The sequence below is a fragment of the Notolabrus celidotus genome, chromosome 23 (assembly GCF_009762535.1).
Source record: "Notolabrus celidotus isolate fNotCel1 chromosome 23, fNotCel1.pri, whole genome shotgun sequence".
Lineage (NCBI taxonomy): Eukaryota > Metazoa > Chordata > Actinopteri > Labriformes > Labridae > Notolabrus > Notolabrus celidotus.
In genome coordinates this window covers 14751138-14767163 of record NC_048294.1, presented here as the reverse complement: position 1 = coordinate 14767163, position 16026 = coordinate 14751138, and the positions used below count along the sequence as shown (strand labels likewise).

General features: G+C 40.9%; 1 protein-coding gene across 1 annotated transcript in view; it reads right to left on the bottom strand.

Annotated features, from left to right (window-relative positions):
• LOC117807284 (receptor-type tyrosine-protein phosphatase delta-like) overlaps positions 1–16026 on the bottom strand; it is a 429954-nt gene that overhangs the window by 156398 nt on the left and 257530 nt on the right. Inside the window, exon 8 of the mRNA XM_034676508.1 lies at positions 9024–9061. Within this exon, the coding sequence (XP_034532399.1) occupies positions 9024–9061 (38 nt within the window). The remainder of the gene's footprint in view (positions 1–9023; positions 9062–16026) is intronic.

Here is a 16026-nt window from a genome sequence, read left to right as displayed (position 1 = left end):
GATAAAATTTATAGCTTTCAGGCCTGCCAGAAGCCACTTATATGGCGTACTGAGTTAAGCAATCACCTCTAATGGCAAGCGATCAAATGATATACGACTGTGCCAAACAAAAACAGCACAGAACAAACATGGAGGGGGTATAAAATCCAGTCTGGAGCCACATTGCCAAACAAGGCTGTCAGAGCGGAGCAGTTGTTGTTTTTATACTCTGTCTGAGCTACAATTGATGACAAATCATGAAACAAACTGCTTGGTGGTATTTTAGTGGCTTTTGAAAGTCAACATAATGCTCATATGTGGATAGAACTCTTCTTACAAATTTCCCATTTAAACACAGCATTCTTAAAATGTATGCAAAATGTGAAACATTCCTTTAAAAAAACCCGGAACAATTAGATTCAGTGCAGGTTGAAGAATGCCACCTCAGCCTCTGTCTGCATTTGTAGACAGTAAAACTCAATGCACAATACAAAGCATGCTGTTGTGCTCGTTGATCCCGGCTGCGAGAGCAAGGCCGAGCTCCCCAACACTTAGTAGATCATCGTAATTAAAACATAAATTGGAGGTATTGACCTGCATGCAGTCCCCGGCGCAGTTCTCCAGGGAAAGCATTGATTCATGCATGCACTTGGAAACAATTGCTCTGATTTGCACCGAGTAAAATATAGAAGCCTTGTAAATAAAATCGATAGAAAACAAGCGGCCTGGGCTCTTCAAATAGTAGACGGAGAATTACAATCAGGCTCATAATGCCCAAGGTATGAGCGAGTATAAGCACATGGGATTGACACAAGCCTCAGCTTGAGTGCAGGATGAGATATGGCTCTCTTAAGATATGTGTCTGAGGGGAAATCTCTGAAGAATTATTGGATCATTGTTGATTGATTCTTATGGGCAAGTCATGTATATTCTAAGGTGGGAGTCAACAGAGTAGAAATACCTTGTTACTTGACTAATCTTTTTATATTCACCCCTAACATTTTAGCACAAATATCTTTCCTTTTTTGGTTTGTTTATTTTCCCTTGCATCATTTTTTAAATCCATCCTTTATTTAAAGCTCCTAAAGGCTGCAAAAAAAAAGGCTGAATCTGCAGTGTGCGGTTTCTTCCTTGGCCTGACACCTACCCCCCACCAGTGGTTTCAAACATTACAAAAAACTATATCAAAATAATTACTCTTCTTGTTATTGGTCTTGTTTGCTTCTTAAGGTCACAGAGAGACATGAATATCAATTTCAGTCTGTTTCATAACAAGCTAAAAACTCCTCTCAGGAGCTTTAAGTAAGACTGAGGTTTCTTTATCAGGGGTGTCCTGCAGCAATAAAACTAAAATCAGAATTTTTATTTGATTAACAATAGTGCAAAGACAACATATGAGTTGTTTTATGATTATGTTTTATGAAAATATATGCTAATTTTATTTTTTTAAATACTACATAATCACAAGCTTCATTTCTCTAGACTGAATTGAGTCAGACTGGCAAAAAATGTTTTACACTACACCTCTAAAGCTTGATAATGTTAGTTAACCTACCCGCAAACTCAAAAAAAGGACACACCAAAGGGAAACATGACCTTTGATTTGTTCCCAAATTGGTGGAGAAGTACTGACATGGTACTGAAGGGCTTTTAGAGACCACAGAAAGCAATGAAAAGGCACGTTTTGCCTGCTGTTTCTCCACTTAATATTGATTGTACAATGTCCTTGTAACTTCTAAATTCTCCTCCAGAAATATCTTTTTACTAGCTGTACCTTTATCTCAGCCAGCCATATTTATGGGTTTGAAACAGTCCTCGTTTACCCTAAATCCACAGAAAATAAGTCCTACTTAAGATAGTCAAGAGCAAGAAAGCTTTGTGCAGCTGGTGGACTTTGATGTGTATCTGGAGTCTGAATAAGCTAAAGCCAAAGTCTGTGAGTTAATGAGGTGTAAGTGAAAGAATAAAGGTCTACTGTAATAAAAAACAACCTTGATGCAATCTTGGGATTTATTCAACAATACATAGTCCTATTTATTTGCTTAAAATGTACCTACTATAAATACTAACAGTAAAATTTGGTACATTAGACACATTATTAATTCTGTTTTTTATATTTAGAAGTTGGCTGCGTCCTTTTTACCTGTGTGACCAAAATACTAGTAAAACATTCTGAGACAGGTATTTTAAGGTGTTATGGTATTTTGCATTGAAGATGGCGTTCCAAGAAGCGAGCACCTCAATGCCACTTTTTAACAGCTTTTTTACCTTCATTAGTTCATAACCATACATTTTTAAAAAAACAGCGGTAAACTATTAGGTAAACAAACCTTGTGAAGTGCTGCTTTCACTGAAAAGTGAAATAAGACAAATAGTGACCAGTGGGGGTGGTTGGCACAACTACAGGAGAATTGGTCCAGGGCAGTGGGTCCAGAACAGGCTCGTTGTAAGTCTCTCGGCTGTCATAATTTTAAACTCCCTCCCTGTTTTTAACCACAACACTTTAACAAGCAACACGCTATACCCGAGGCCTTCCGACTTAAATATCTGGTCGGTCTGAAGCTCCTGTAAGTGCTACAGACCGACCAAAGTATCAGAGTGGGACACCAGGTAGCTAGTAGTCCTGTTAGCTGCATGGCTAACTGAGAACCATAGCTGGCCAAAGCTACACTGGTAGCAGTTACTTTAGCAACGCTTTCTGTCTATCAGAAAATGTTTCTGAATACAGGTGCATGGGTTTTATTTATATGTTTATAAAGTTGGCACAGTAGGACATGCAGGGGCGTGTCCATAACTTTTTGACCGGGGTGGCCCAACTGAGACGCTCACATAGGCAGGGGTGGCCAGTGCATTTACAAATAAATAACATTTACTCTGTCTTCCCAACCTACTTTCATTAAAGTATTAAAGGTGACATATCATGCAAAATCGACTTTTTAATGGTTTTCTACCTGAAATATGTTTCCCTGGCATGTCTATAAACCCCCCTGAAAATGAAAAAAATCCATTCTGCCCCTGTTTTGATTTCTCCACCTTTCTGTTAATGTGTGCTGAAACGAGCCGTTTCAGTTTTCTGTGTTTTTCATACATCATAACGACATCCGGTCTGTAACGGAAGTCAGAGCTCGGAGCTTGTTCAGCCCATAGACTGTATAAAATACAACTCAACCCCTCTTCCGTTTTTCATTACCTGCACACGTGTGCTATCAAGGAGCTTAGGAGGGAGGCATGCTAGTTGTAGGCTGCCTTAATAAACTCAAAGGTCGGTTTTACTCCCCTCGTCTGCAGATTTGAAGATCTAGTGGATAATTTTCATTTTTCATGGAAAGTGCTAGCGCAAGTTAGCATAGCCACATAGCTACATGTTTGTAGCTGTGTACCAAGACACACGTCGACATACTGGCAAATAAAACAACGAGAAACACTGGTCCTGCTACAGGCACCTCTCCGTCAGGATCAGATTCTGGATCAAATTCAGAGGGTTGAAGTAACGCGGGTCTGTGAGCAGCCGTGTATATTCAGCCAACATGTAAACATTAGATCAACGTGCTGGAGAGCCGAGGCCACATCCACTTCCTGAGGGGGCGTGGTCAGAGAGAAAACAGACTGTTCTGAGCAGGGCTGAAAAAGAGGGGTTTACAGGCATGCCAAAATCTGATTTCAAAGTGTTTTTTTGAGCATAAACTTTAAAGACATGTTTTGGGGACCTCTTAGACCAATATATTTTGATGAAAAAGAGCATAATATTTCACCTTTAAACAGTTGTTAAATTCCTTTTGACTTAAAAAAAACATGACAAAGTGGCATAAATCTTCTAAGCTCAATTCTTTTAGGACTCACAAAAGATGTTTTTTCAAAGTCACAATTTTTATAAAGAAATCTACTGTCAGCCTTTTAACTCATCTCAAATGATAGATTGTAACAAAAACCCCACCTGTGACAAGGCAAACAGCCAATCATAGTTTAGGATTTTGGGGTGGCCCCTGGGGTCAATTGGATTTTAAGGGGTGCCACCCTTGGCCACTCTGCTCTAGTGGCATTTAAAGTTACATGGTCTGAAAGTAGTGTAGTCTTCTTTTGTGTCCTGTCAATAATACACTGGTTCCACTTAGCGCCCCCACAGGCCTGGAGCACTTCAGTAGTAAAGTTTTGATTTGCAGTGATTATCTTTTTCAGTTGCTTTCTGTTTTTTATATGTTTAGCCTGCACGTCATTTGTGTATTTGCAGCATTTTTGCTGTTAATGCAGTTGTTTCAGCAATTTGCAGCACCTTGTTTTCATTTGCAGCACATTTCCACTGTTGCATCTGTTTTGGGCCTAAGTAGCATGATTCCCTTCATGATGATCGATCAGACTGTTCATGTCGGCCACTGTAGTATAAGCCGGTCAATAACATATTTTGTGTGCAAAAGTTCTGCATTTACTAAATCAGTAACTCTTGCCTCTTCATCTTGGATAAAATTGGTACCGACTGTGGGGTCAGGAGTTTATCTGAGGAATTATCCAATAAGAAGGGCTTCAAAAATCTGCCTTTTGTGCGACTGAACTTCAAGCTCAAGGTTCACCTCCAAACACACAGCATATTTTCTTTTCTTCTTTGTAAAGCTAATATAGCGTGATAAAAGAACAGACGCACATGGGTTGCTATCTGCAGAGTGCCATGTGCTGTGGCTGAAGGAAAAATACCTAAAATGGCTCTGGGCACACACCTGAACCCCATGCTCCACATTTGTGAGAGAACATCTTGAAATACGTTGTGCTTTTAAGCCACACTTGCTGCACAAACTTGAGTATAAAGTGACAGGCAGAAAATTTGATTAAAACATGAATGATGTGCTGGACGCAGACTTTTTACATTCATGCTTGTAATCCCTGAATTCTTAGAATGTTTCTCTGTCTTATCATCATGCTGCATTTGTCCTTCACTCCTGCCAGCCTCACATGGGAAGAAAAAGAGAGCGGGGTCAGGAGTGAAGGGATAAAAGTAAAACAGAGAGGACGGAGAGAGGCTGACACAGATGAGCGCAGGCATGAAGACAGCTCCGGCAGGGGAAAAGGGCTCCAGAGGAAGAGTGGGCTGAATGTATAGGGAAAATTGGATAGGGAAACAACAGAGGGGCGGAGGAGAGGCGGTGAAGAGGAGATAGCGGCGGGAGAACGAGAGAGCTAGATGAAGTAGTGAGAGGGGGAAATTGAAGAAAAGCATAAGGAAGGTGGCGGCGGAGGAAAAGCTTTCTCCTCCTAGCCGTGTACAGCAGCCTCAAAGCGGCTTTCATCCCTCACATCAGGAGCCTGGGTTGAGAAACCCCTCTGCAAACTCCACACACGCACACACACATAGACACACATTCATCAAGCCAAAAAGCATCCTCTGACAGTAATCAGCGGTCTACCTTTTTGGCGTCAAACAAAACCTTTTTTTATGCATTTTGTTGCTACAGGGAGCTGCTTGAAAAGGAACACAGAAAGCCTGAAAGGGTTTCCTCTAATTGTAGCCAAAATGAGCCTCATGAGCCGCAATATATTGAAGCCTTTCTAGTTCAGATGAAGACAAAATTGATGATTTATTTTCTTTTGAAATCAAAGGGCCACTCACACAGGTATCCTACAAACTCTTCAAACACAGAAACACAGCCATGCAAGGACAGACTTATATCCTGATCAAATACCCTCCTGTGTAACCCTAATATTGCATTTTATAGGGTCAAATATAATTTACTGGATATATTAAGTGCACAAACACACACACACACACACACACACACACACACACACACACACACACACACACACACACACACACACACACACACACACACAGTAATATCTGAATAAAGAGACACTTTGGCACACACACAGCCTGAGTAAATGCTATGAGCAGAGGAGAGACAAAGGAATTAAAGTGAGGCTGACTAACAGAGTATGACATGTCCAAGGCCTATCACTAATTATGCCCCCACTGCTACAAAGTGCTCCTCTACTATGATCCACTGAAAAAGGAGACAGGGGAAAAGGCTGCAGCAATTACAGCTGAAACCAACCCACAAATGAAGAGCGTGTTAGTCTTAAAAAGGTGCCACAATATGACGGATATTCTTTAATGCTGATGACACCCTCCATTTTGGTGTGTTATAAAACTTCCTGGTGTTTGGCACATGTACTTTATCCCTCAGTCAGAGGCTTGTTCTGGACAGTATTTGATATTCGTCCAGTCTTTATGAAATATTTTTATGCCACAAATCCTAGACCCTGGTTGATTAATTGCAATGTTTTTAAACGGTTAAAGGTTATAGCCATCAGCAGAGGTGTGTTTGGGTTCTTTTGACTGGGGTGGCAAGAAGTATGTGGACACACAAACACGGAAGAATAGCGCTTATTAATTTACCCTGTCTGCAATGAGCTTAGGTCTCTTGAGACTAAACAAGACAATATGTTAAAACTCATTATTAAGTTCAAACAAAAGGAAATGTGCTGCCTTTAATTGCAAAGAATGCTACTAGTAGCCTGGTTGCAACCAAGTGGCAACCTCCGGTCTGAAAATATGAGTCCAATGCGGAAGTGCTAAAAACTGCAGTTTATCGAGGATCCACTTGAGGGTGGCTCCAGAAGTACCGGAAACAACATACACACCAATTCAAAAAAGACGATCTTTACAGCAGAAATAAACATGTTTACAGCCTGGTCCCAAAGACGAGTGTAGTCTGGATAGCTAATTTCCCGATCTGCACACACTGTACAGAGGGGTGAATTTTTTTTGAAATGCAGCAATTTCAAAGATATTGAGATTACGAGTCTTCCAATGAGAAACACAGCTGACTTGATTGACAGGCGGGAACACTGTAGCTGTTGGCTAGGAGGCTCAAAACCCACCTCTTTATTTCACAATCACTCGACAGCAGCAATATGGCTGCCACCGCAGATCAGCCTCAAAACAGAGCTTCAGAAACAGATGGATGACGTTATGGATACTACGTCCACATTTTATACAGTCTATGGTTGCAACACATCCCAAATAGCCATTTTTTTCACAAATGTCCCTCCTCTGACAGGGCAAATAGCCAAGTATAGTGTAGGATTACAGGATGGGACCAGGAATGACTCGTCAGATTTCAAAGGGAGCTGTATAAACTATAAAATCATGAGCAGCTCAACAATTGAAGCCACAACTTCGAGAGCTCCACCTGGTGACAGGCTGCAGTATAGGTTGTTGGTTTGTGTCCAAGCATTAGAAAATGGGGTGACTACACTAATAGTCGTTCCACCAGCCAGATAATTTGTGCGCATTCCTTGGCTCCACCAGCCCAGTATGTCAGCACCCAGTGAGGTGGTATTTTGGCTTCACTTCTCACAATAAATGAAGATTAAGGTGAGTTCTGTCTGTATTAATATAGTCAATGTTTTAGATTACAGTGGTTCTCTCTATACCTGCCCCAGCCAAAACTCCAGCAAACTCCCAATCAACTAATTGTTTTAATGTAAACATTAATTTTGCCGTAAGCTTTGTTAAGAGGAAAATATGTAAACTGAAACAGTTCAATGTTTGGACTGGAAACTATGACTAAGTACAGCCCAGTGACTTCAGTTTTTGTTCTGGAGCAGGCACTGAATTTGAAGGTGATTCATTGTCATATTCCGTTGTACTGGGAAGTTCACCAGTGGCTATTACCAGAGCTGGCCTAAAAATAGGCTTTTTTATTTATTTTCAGTATGTGGGCGATGTTCTGCAATCTTACTGTGTGATTCAGGCTGGTGGAATGGATGAATCTCTGTTTCTGTGCCCACATAAAGTGATGGTCCTGGACCCATTAGCATGTACTTGGACGAGATTTAGCATCTGGCCTGAAACACAGGATCATTTCGGATGGTGGTGGATATAAATTATTCACTGGAAGCATTTGTGAATGTTCTTCTTTTAAATAACACATCTTTTTTTATATGTTCCTTAAATAATGGTCTTTTTTATCCAATCTTCAAAACAGTACCGCCCTTAAAGCTGTGCAGAGGAACTTTTGGTTTGTGTCAACTTTGTCACGTGTTTGTGGACAAAATAGTCCTTTCTGATTTGTCATTTAGTGAAAAACACACACCAGATTTTTACATTTAGAGCAACATAAATGCACTCATCGATCACCACTGTTGATTATATTATAATGCTCTCTGGGTAGAGATGTCATCTACTTGCTGTCTTTCTTGTTCGTTGGGGCTTTTCTATACATATGATAAACATCTGCGCTGTTCAACTGTTTCAATTTGAACCCAAGCGCAGCATCAGTGAGGAGGACACCACAAAAGACAGTCCACGAAATGTAGAAGAAAGTAAGGACATTCGTGGCGTCTCGTCAATGCCAACCAAGAGAGAAAGTGTTTGCTTCTAAGAACTCCTCTTTCTGTCAGCAGCAGTTCATGGTCAGGCCTTGTTAGGAGATATGGAATTCCGGCCCTTCTACAATGATATTTTAACCCATGTGCTTACCATGAACTCTTTCAAGAGATTCCACACCGCTACACTTTGTGGTTTGGTCAGCAAACCCAAAATCATGCACAGGAAACAAGAAGGAATTTGTGGTTTATTTAGCAAACTAGCTGCACACAAAAACACTTTAAAGTAACATCCACATGAATTTATGTTCTTATAAAATGACCCACATGCCCACTTAGATTTGTGGGACTTCTCCTGTCTTCCCACAATGCACTATTGCATGGCTAACGAAGATGATGGGTGAGGCTGAGATGTTGCGGCATGCCATTTATCTCTGTCAGATGTGCTTGAACACAAGTTCTTATTGGCTGCGCAGGATTCGTGATTGCTAAAGCGGCACCCCCAGTCCCTGAGACCATGCTAATTAAACAGTGGGGAGAAAAAAGAGCGAGAGGCCTTCACTCTCTGTCCTCTGAGGCTCTGTCTCTGCTGCAACTAGCTTTAGCACAGCCCGGAGACTGAGCACACATAGACACACATAGACTTAAAATGCTACGTTATGTCTTTGCGTTTCATTTTAAAACAAATTCATTTTCTGGCACAGGATTTGATTGAAAAAGCTTACCTTTCAGCACTCAAGCAACCTTCCCAACAGTTCAAGAGCTGCAGGACAACAAGAAAAGAGCACTTTGGATTAGAGTTTATTCCCACTGTCATAAAAGCAGTAATGATAAGAAGGTGATGGGGAAGAGTCAAGAGGCATGGGTGAAGATAGCAGTGAATTTTGTTGTGAAATAATTTTAATTACAGCTACAAGTGCAAAGCAATCTGCTGCCATGAGCCCAAGCGCACATTCAGCACTGGTGTTGCCTCTTTTTTTTAGTGTAAATGGCAAACATTTATTACCCACTGATTACATTTGGCAGGCATATGTGTCTGACACTTAAGCCCTTGTAATTTTCCAACCCGTTACAATAAACTGCTTCTGCGCCACTGATATTCAATCACTGCTTGAATGTGGTATATCTCCCATGGATTTCATTGGGGCACAAAAAGGGAACAGCAAGAACAAAGGGGAAATGCGTCTTGAAGAAGGGGGGGCTGAGCAGCTTTTTAGTGTAGTACTAATTAAAATGTGGGCGGCACTCAAAAGGTCAGAGATTGACCAGAAAAAAGAGGAAAAAAGGTTCACGTCACTGCTGATTGTGTGCATAAGGCGCTCAAGGTCTTGTTGATTAATACCAAGTTCACTTTCAAAGGGAGAACCGAGAGAGATGGGAGAGAGAATTAGTGGTGTGACTGATAAACAGCATATCTCCATGCTGTGTTCCCTTCCCTTACTTTTTTTTTTTTTCCCAGCTGGGAGATAAAATTCAGCGCTTGGCAATGGCTGCCAACGCAATTGATTCTGGCTGAGGAATATGACTGCAGAGTATGAGGGCTAAGTATCTGAATAGCTGCTGTCAAAATGCTGAAAGGGAATTTATTCCTAGTTTTTATGCAAGCTATATTATGGAGACTAAATGGCTACAGTTTGATGTACAGTACGCTGTCATTTCACCAGAGCTGCTCCCGGCATGGGCTTATGGTTGCTGTGTCTGGTTCATTGAATGGATTGAAAGCACACATTGGCTTGAACATGACAAATCATTTTCATTTCAAATATTAAATAGTCTTGAAATGTTTTGAAATACCCTGCAGCCATGCGAATAACACCGCTATAGCTCACAGCAAGTGAAGAGGCTGCTGCACCGATGGGTTAGGATCGAACATTTTGAAGGCTGTCATACTTTTGAAATATGGCTGTCAATGTATTTAACAGAGCTATTCATTACTTACAATAGTGTTCATAAATACACAAGATCTGACCAGATTCTGTGATGAATCTGATCAGTTAGACCATTTTATTTTTTAAATTGTGCTCTTTTATGCTTATCTGAATGTTTCCAATGCTTTTAATGTTTTAATGTAAAGCACATTGAGTTGCCCTCGTGTATGAAATGCGCTATACAAATAAAGTTGCCTTGCCTTGCCTTCAAAGTAATATTTAACGCCAGCTAGATCTTGTTTTTGAAGCAATTGAATGCGAGCATAACTTGCAGGAGAAAGCAAATAACAATCAGTGAAATACAGATCAAATTGGAAGCACCATGATGTCCAAACTATCACTTGAATGCAAAAGGTTCCCTGGCCAATGGCGAATCCACAAAATCATTTACACGTAGAGTCCAGCAACCAGCAGGCAATAGGAGGGCCACCTGTCAGAGGTCCTTCTACCTTTCATGGATTTCTGTCTGATAATTGACTATGAATGTAGACTCTCTTGTACTACCAGAACCACAACACACCACCTGGTTGGAGATATAAACAGAAGGAGATGATATGATCGACTGATTTGATTGATAGATTATCAGACGTGACAAATGTTGTGAGACTGTGTGGAGGGACAGCTTCAAATTCTTGAGCTTGTTATAAACTAGACATTGAGATTCCTTCCATTACAACACAGCGTCACATCAAATGGTGCTCAAACTTTGGTATAGAAAGATTAAGATGGCAGACATTACTTGTCATTGCACTGTAAAATAACACATTTAACCATACTAATTGGACAGTTTAATAACATATTTGGCTTCTGAGTGTACACCCAGCACAATTCAATCTTAAACACTCCACAGAGAGCCCCACAGAGTCTAATAGATTTAACAAGCACTGTGTCCATTCAGCTGCAGTCTGACAACACCTCGGCAGGCTTGAGATTACGCCTTAAATATCCCAAAAATAATGAAACTGAAATGTGTAACCACTGGGAAAATAGACATGATGACCTTCTTAAAACACCATCTGTTGCACAGCACAACCACAGCAAGGCAAGATTAGCCTGTGAGGCTGAAATAGTCCCATTATTTGACACCCGCTGTGTTCCACTGCTCTGTAAATGGCAAATCGCAGTATCTCCATTTTGTTTAATTTGAAATACAATTGTGCATTCCCATTCACAGCGATTTTATTCAGAAGCTAAAAGAAACACGTCTTCGCTATTGTGATTAATAGAATGGTGAGATTGGACTGGCACAAAGGAGAAAAGGAAAATGAAAGCACTGTCGACATTTCCATTTGTATCTGTGACAGCCGATCAAGCCGGCAAAGAAAGTGATATTATCCTGCTGTATGTAAACATAGTCTGTGAATATCAAACCTGATGAACAGTGATGATGTGCTGCCCACCTGAATAACCCTGGTGTTGACGGGCTTTGGTGCTCCATTTATTCCCAAACTAAACCCTCCCCCATCTCCACTGTCCATTTTTTCTGTTTATATACCTAAATGTTTCTCAGGATAAGACATTTCTTTTCCCATACACCTTGGCATCAGGGTCACTGTCCTCCCTGCTCCACTACACCGATCCCCTCCACCCCCACTTCCTTGAGATTTTTCCTCCCCCTTTCGAAATTCTCCGTCCATTGCCCTCCTGACAGCCACCCATCAACCTGGGTGCAATTTAAAAAGCCCTTCAACAGCTGCCATTCCACAGGGCTGGCTATCAGTCCAGCTGCCAAAGCCCAGACAGGGACTCTGCTTCAGCAAGCAACTTTGAACGTCAGGTTGGTTCCCCCAATTCCAAATAGACTGAAGGTGAAAGACTCTATTTCTCAAAGATTGGCACGGCTGAAGACAGGGTGACTGAGGTGGAGTTTGGAGGCAGCAGTGTTGCTTCCTTCCTGACACGTCACAGCCAACATCTGGTATGCAGTGCTGTGGTTTGGAGTCGCGTAGTCTCACTTGATGTAGGCTAATGAACATGATTCAGTAACACCCACATGTCATAATGTGTTGTATTATAATTGTAAACATTATGGTGCTTTGCAAAAAAGGAAAGGCTCATGGGAGGATACAGTAAGGGATGCATATTTGTGGCTCTGCAGAGATTTATTGCTTGCCTCTGTGTCTGTGTCGGAGCCAAGCCTTGTATGCCTCCCTGCCTGCATGCAAACATTGCATACATTGCTTGTCTAAATGCGCATGTTGCCTGAAACAATCAAGTGAAAACAGCTCAGGCTTGAGGCTGGCCAGCCTGCTGCTGTGCACTTCTCTCCACCATATGTCTTTGTCAGAAATATTTGCTGTGTGCCGAATGAGGGATGAAATCAATCCAAGTGCTGTTTTCCCAGTTGCTCCTTCTTGAAGGCAGAAAAATCATACTGATACTTGCCAGATCAGCCCACATTTTCAAATGTAACAACTGGCCACCAGTGACATCCGCTGACAGACCATCTGGTCTCCAGCGTCCAATAGTCGTTTAGGGAAAAATGGAATGGCTGAAGCTTTTTCGCCCGTCTCAATTAGCAACTGGGAAGGATGGATGTAAGAACCTCTGTGGTGTTATGGACCAATCAAAGATATTTGCTATGTGCCAGGCGGGAAACGTGTGGAGGTGGTCCAAAGGCGGCTCGCACTGGCAATCTGGCCCTTTTGGCAAACACCAGATGGGCCATGCCACCTAGCAAGCTGGAAGACCACCACTAGTAATGAGAAAAATGGTTGTGGGGGAAAAAAAAAATCTTGTTATGTTGGCACAGTCCATCTAATTAGGGGTCATAGGTCCCCCACATTGTCAGCTGGGTGAGGCAGTTATAATGGTAGAGACCATCACAATCCTTCAAATGGATTTGCCCATGTAATGTTAAAGGAAAGGTCAAGCAGAAGGAGTCAAGTGGGAATTATTTAGATTAAATCAAGACTAAAAGAGCAGAGTTGACCAAATTGGCAGGGCTAAATTTGGTCCCCAGTTTCCTAGGTGAAAGTATATTAAAACATGTCACCAGGACTGACTGAATAGATGTAATTGCTGGCCTGCATTCTTCATAGTTTCATCCACTCAGCTGGACTTACGTTGGACTGTATCTGTACCGCCTGGAGATTGCATTGTATACAGCAAGTTGTGTCAAGGCACTCGATACGATAAAATGTGGTCTAATTGAAGGCTTTATCATAGTTGTATTCATAGTTCAGCCTTTTAAACTGCATCATGTACATTAAAACATCTTAATAATGGTCTAATGCAAATGTTTAGCACTCTTCCATGTAGCTACTGCTGTTACTGCGGTAATCTTAGCAGAAGGCCATTTCAGTTAGATTGTGTAAGTGCTGCATATGTCTGAGGGAGTGAAGCTATTTCCAACTGCTTCTCCTGGACCAGCTACAGCTATTGTGTTGGTGACTCTTGCCGTCCGCCAAAGCTTTTAGTCCATTGTGTAGCAGCATCAATTTTTGCCCATAGCCACAAAACCACATGAACAAAAGCTCCAGTTGGCTGGGTCACACTGCGATGTACCTGGGGGATGTACGCATGTTTTGCATGGACCGAGGAGGGTAACTGTTGGGTCCATTAACATCAGAGAGGTCTGCAGCTTTCGAGCTGAAAAATTGCCCTAAAGCGAGCTGGCATTATGGCGAAGCATCTTCTCCTGATCCCATTCAGCAAAGGAAGTTAATGGAGTTGAAGTGGGTCGTCTGGAGTTAAATTGAATCTGCTGCCAATGGAAAGGCTTTGATGTAGCAAAGATTAGGCAATTGTTGTAATTTTATGTGCAGCCCAGAGTACCATCAGCTTCTGAGAGCAACCTCTTAAAAATGTCCTAGTCCATCAGAGGTTCCTTTACCTTGTTGGTTGACAACATGCAGTTAAATACAGTAGTTAGTCGTCTGCATAGTAGATACATGTTTCAAGTTTTCCTTTTAAAGATGAGCTAGGGCTGTATTCATTTTGTGTCTTAGATTTGTGGTAAATGGCTGAATTGAAAATTGAAGAAAACACATGAAACAAACACAAATACACAGTATATGCATGGCAGTGCTATAGGACTCATTTAAAGGAAATTGCCAAATGAAGTTATGCTAAATAGGACCTTATGTAAGTGTTGATGTTATTTTCTACATCTGTTAAGAATGGCAGCAGAAGAAAGCTACAGCTTTGACTTCACCATGAATGAAAATGTGAACTTTAATGTGATTTATAACAGTCAAGCAGACTAATTTTGAGACTTAAATGTTATTGAAAATGTTAGGTTTAATGGTATATTGATCCACAAATAGGCTCATAAGGATACCGTTAAAATTACATTGTTTTGTCTTTCATTAAGTCTACATTAACAATGCAAAGCACTTACTACCAGTGCCTTGATAAGGGAATTTAAAAAATGCGATGAAATGTACTTTATGATCTTGACATTTAGACTTATTTGCATAGTGGCAGACAGTAGTCAGTGTCTGTAAAAACGCTTTTCAGGAACTCCAACCCTCAGCATGAAACCACTCCTGAAAAGAGAAAAAAAATGTGCATACATTCATGTTTACAAATTGCTACAGATTATGAACTCTTGCATTGTAAGGTTTAAACTGCCTCTCCTGGTCCATTTTGAGCGGTGCCAGCCAGTGTTGTACCTGTAACACATACTACAACTCCTAATTGATTTTACAAGGCAGCTTAGGCACTAATTGCTGATTTGCCTGGGGAGATTCTTGATCCCAATGGCTTAGCAACTTCTTTTTGTGGTGTGCTGTTTGAGGAGATTTTCATTCACGGGAGAGCAGATAGGACAGGGATTGAATGAATGCATGAGGAAACAAGTTGTGTACTGCATTTAGAGGACGGGCAGATATGAGCACTTTGACATGAGTCAACAGATGCATGCCAGGAAGCTTGCTATTATGCTACATTCTGTTTGAAAGTTATCTTTTTGAGCAAATATTGTTCACGTTTAAAGTACCATGATGATGATAGCCAATTACATTACTTCTGACTGCACCAGCAGGGGAGCAAGACATGGCTGAAGTTTGGTAAATACATGTAAAATTGCTTCAAAGTGTTTAAGGATAAGATTCAAGACATATCTTTTAGTTGGTTCATGTAAGGATGAAATTATTTGGATGGGTGATGCAGTTTACTGCAGTAATTTTACAATATGACATCAATACCCTTAGTATGTGGGCAATTTGATAATAATACCAAAAATATCTTGGTGATAAACATGCCCCACTTTGAATCTTAATGCAATTGATTTAAATGTTCCCTCCTTTGATAAGTAGTGACGTGCAAACAATAACACCAATATCCTCATGTCCTTAAATATTGTGATCTGCTTTCCATTGATTTTGAATTAAGTTCCTTTACAAAAAACATGACTTAATAACTCTAATGGTCATCATGAAACAGCTAATTAATCAATCAGCTTTGGTCAAAGCAGCAGGAAGTCACTTTCAGATTCTCATTATTGGATGACCATTAAGCTTGTGCAGTTCACACTCCAGCTGCTGCATAGACAATGAATGCAATCCTGACTTTTTCAACCGATGCATTTGCCATTTTCCCTTTTATGCTCTGCTGGGTTTTGAATAAAGGTCCAGAGTTGTCAGCATTACTGGAATGTAAAGCTTATTTCAGCTTAAGATGAGAAAATATAACAGTGCCAAAGTCAATGTCCTGTTCAGTCTGTAAAGAAGCTGCAGCCTTTACACAATGGCATTACACTTTGAGGCACAACTGAAGATTCAGATATCTGAGGGCGTTTTTTAAAATTTTATTCCAAGCATCAATACCACAAGAACATCATTTCAGTCAGTGATCT